Raw genomic sequence first — 3,673 nt, forward strand, 5'->3', positions numbered from 1 at the left:
GGCACTGAATCCCCCAGAGCTGGCACTACAGGCTGTTGTGAATTATCCAAACTAGGGGTATGAACTGAACCCCAGCCTTGTGAATGACTGAACTCTGGGTTCAGTTGAGATATCCTGACTCAATAAAATAGAGAGATTGAAGAATCTCAACTTCAGGTCCCCACAACATATGTATACACATACATGCACATGCACCACCCTCAACACAAATACATACTGGTAGCCGGTCTTTGCTACTTTGTGGATTCTTTTTCCCACCCTTTATCCCCCTTATTTTCACCCCTATCACTAGATAGGAGAGGAAGAAGGAAAGGGAGAGAGAGGATAGATGGAGATCTTTGAATCTCTTCTTGTTTCTTCTTTGAGCACGACCACTAACAAGCAGCAAACCACTTCCCTGAATGACCAAAGGCCACCAATTGACCTATCAGGTCATGGGCATTTATATACCCTCTGAAAAATTCCCAGAATTCTAAACATCACACAAGTGCAGAAATTATCTGCACCTGGCAAAAACATGCCTCTGTTAGAGCATGAGGTGAATCATAGTCAGTAGTCCCATATCCCCACACCTGATACTAAAATGAAAATATTTTTATATTATTTCTGTGGTTTTTAAACAAACCAGAATTCCAGAATTTACACTACATACACTAACAATAATAAAGTAAAATATACACACTACCATGAAACCTTCAGCACCCCGAGGAAGGAGCTGCAGGTGCTGAATTTGCGGGAATCCAACTCTGGAGAGCCACTGCTGTAATGAAGTCAGAACAGGACAAAGAGTGAACAAACCATAGTAGTTTGCTCTGGCTGTGCTGTGCACCTCACATCCAGAGAGCATGGAAATGGAGTTGAGGCTGTACTATTTGAAGGACTTAGTTTCATTTTTCCAAAACTCAAAATTCAAACCATACTTGGTTTTATTAATTGGTATCCAGAAAAATTACATCTCCATCTCCAAGATAATTGTCCCAGGTTCTTTAACTCCTTGAATACAGGGGGAACTGAAGAAAGAAAAAAAGGAAACAAAATTATGAAACACTAGTTTATTCTCATTAAGGATTTCTTTTTACCAAGGACTTCTTTTTAGGTTGGTGGAGTGCAGGAGCACAAGGCATATTTCATTGAAGATACAGGACCAAATAATCAGCAAAACGTAATTAAAAGTTCAAGTGGTGTAATCTCTGGAGCAGATGATCAACCTGAAAAAGAAAGGCATTTGCTTAGGAAAAGCAACTGTGTATGATAGTGTAAAATTTACATATGCTAATGAAAGTTAGAAATATATTTTTAAAACATCAACAATGCAAACCACTTACATATACAAACATGTAATCCAGAGACTTGGGAGGAAAGGCAGAGGCAACCCAAGTTCAAAGTCAGTGAGGGCGACATAAGGAAACCCTTAAAAATGTATGAATAGTACAGTTAAGAATATATACTATCCTTGGGACTTGGGGGATCTCTCAGTGATTAGAAACATTTATTGCCCCAAAGAGGACTCAGGTTGGAGTCCCAGCACCATATGGAGGCTTGTAACCTTAATGCTAGATGCAGGGGACTTGACACCCTCTTCTGACCTCTGAGGACACCAGGCATGCCTATGGTGCTGACAGACAGACATGCAGGGAAACACTAAACAAATCTTGACATGATTTAAAGAATGCATGTTGTTTCCTTATTAGAAAACGCAAACAGGACCGCCGAGATGGCTCAGTGGATAAAGCATTTGTTGACAATGCATACACCCTGAATTTGACCCCTGGAACACACATGGAAGGGGAAACCAACCTCTAAGTTCTTTTATGAGCTCCAGCATGTGTCACGGTACTTAAACGCAAGTGCGCGTGCACATGCATACACATACATGCACACAAATAACTGTGATAAGAATACGTGCACACGTAAACACAGGAAGTAGTAACTGATAAAGAAGAGAGTTGACATTAAGTGTACTGAGGAATGCCAAGAAGTGCTTGGAGCAGTGAGGTTGAGAACCTCAGTGAGGTCGCTCATTCTCCTCACTTACCGCACACTGTAGGAGACATTTTTTACCTGGCAGCACTCAGAGCCAGACAGAGTGCCTTTGACTAGGGTCTGCACTTATTGCCACTGCCCTCAGAAGACACCACACCCCCCCTCCCGCTGTCAAGCTGCCTGTGACCTGCACAGGGTGCATTCTCCTACCTAGTTCCTATGCCGATCCTCCTGCTCTAGAGGGGCACAGTGTTCAGAAAACTCTGACTTCCACTTCTTCACCTCTTCCCTTGATGAGTCCATAAAATAGAAGGAACAGGGAATCGCCTGCCTGGAAATGTGGGAGGGGCCGTAGTCGGCCTGCGAATGTGGGAGGGGCTATAGTTGGCCTGCGTATGTGTGTGGGGGGGAGTTGGGGGGCTGATTGTCTACATCTAGGGTTATTTCTGATGTACCAATCAGAAATTCCTATAAAACACATCCCCAAGAATCTTCCAAATCATGAGACCCTAGCTCTCAAAACAGGGCGCTTAAACCGCCATAACAGAGCACCAGCCACCCTCCGCCTGCATCAAGTCTGCTACGTAAGAAGCTCCAGTGTACTGCGAACTATCGCCTTTCCACTTCCTGAACTTGAGGTCCTGAGATTGGGTACGTCACCACCCGGCTTTGCAACCTGAGGATAATGAGTCCTCTTGCCCTCCTGACCATCAGCGAGGGCTGCACCACATCCCAGCCCATCTCATCCCTCATTTTAAGGATAAAACAGCGACACAAGGGCTGTAGCATCACTGCCCGATATCCACCGGCCTCTCCAGTCCATCGGTTTTCCTCCTCTGTTCCAGCCCCAGTATCCTGAACACCCAGCTCTTCACCTCAGAAACCACATTTGTCTTGAGCAGTGAAAACACAAGCTCAGAGCGCTCCCGCACATCTCTGAAGGGATGACTCTGACAGGTCTGGATTGGAAGCTTTTTACACTCTCCGTTTCAATACACACAGAGTAGACTGGGGAGATGAAATTGATTTAATTCTCAGGGCAAAGTCAGAAGACAAGGACCAAAACAGCAGCCACAGTGCACGACGCAGCTCGGGGTTCTTTCTCACACAGTAACATTTCATTTACTTTGAAAATCCTCTAGAATTTTTCAAAGAAGTTAGTCACTTCCTATTTTTTTCTGATCTAAATACATGATAGCTTTACATTTTAAGCTGTGTTGGGACATTAGAAATACTTTAAAAGGTCACATTATAATTCTAGGGCTGGGGTGGGGCTCAGGGGCAGAGGGTTTTCCTAGCAAGTGTGAGGCCCAGGTTTTACTCCTAACATAGTAAAAATGTGCGAAAATGAGCAAAATCAGTTATTACTGTAAAAGCCATTTGTCTTTCACAAGTTCTGCAACCTCAGCACTGTGACGTTTCACCGTCACTCAGAAGGCGCTCCCTCCCAACTATAGTAACTTACCAACAACTGTCAGGTGAACGGTCCTCTTGGCTGAACCAAAGTCATGGGATACTCCGCACTGATAGGTGCCAGTATCAGAGAGCTGAACATTAGTTATATTTATGGATGCGTCACCAGACCTGACGTCATTATTTGTAAAGTGCACACGTCCTTTCATGTCTTGATAGAAGTTGTCGTAAACCTTGTCTGCTAAATATACAATAAACTAAAGATAAAATAAAGAGA

The 3,673-nt window shown here is 43.7% G+C and overlaps 1 protein-coding gene across 1 annotated transcript in view; it reads right to left on the reverse strand.

Moving 5' to 3' along the window:
• Window positions 1-2,513: 2,513 nt before the first annotated feature.
• LOC116908250 (cell adhesion molecule-related/down-regulated by oncogenes-like) overlaps window positions 2,514-3,673 on the reverse strand; it is a 14,297-nt gene continuing 13,137 nt past the window's right edge. The window contains 3 exon segments of the mRNA XM_032911506.1: window positions 2,514-2,624; window positions 2,692-2,858; window positions 3,449-3,653. Of these exon segments, the coding sequence (XP_032767397.1) occupies window positions 2,514-2,624; window positions 2,692-2,858; window positions 3,449-3,653 (483 nt within the window).

The sequence above is a fragment of the Rattus rattus genome, chromosome 8 (assembly GCF_011064425.1).
Source record: "Rattus rattus isolate New Zealand chromosome 8, Rrattus_CSIRO_v1, whole genome shotgun sequence".
NCBI classification, from domain to species: Eukaryota; Metazoa; Chordata; class Mammalia; order Rodentia; family Muridae; genus Rattus; species Rattus rattus.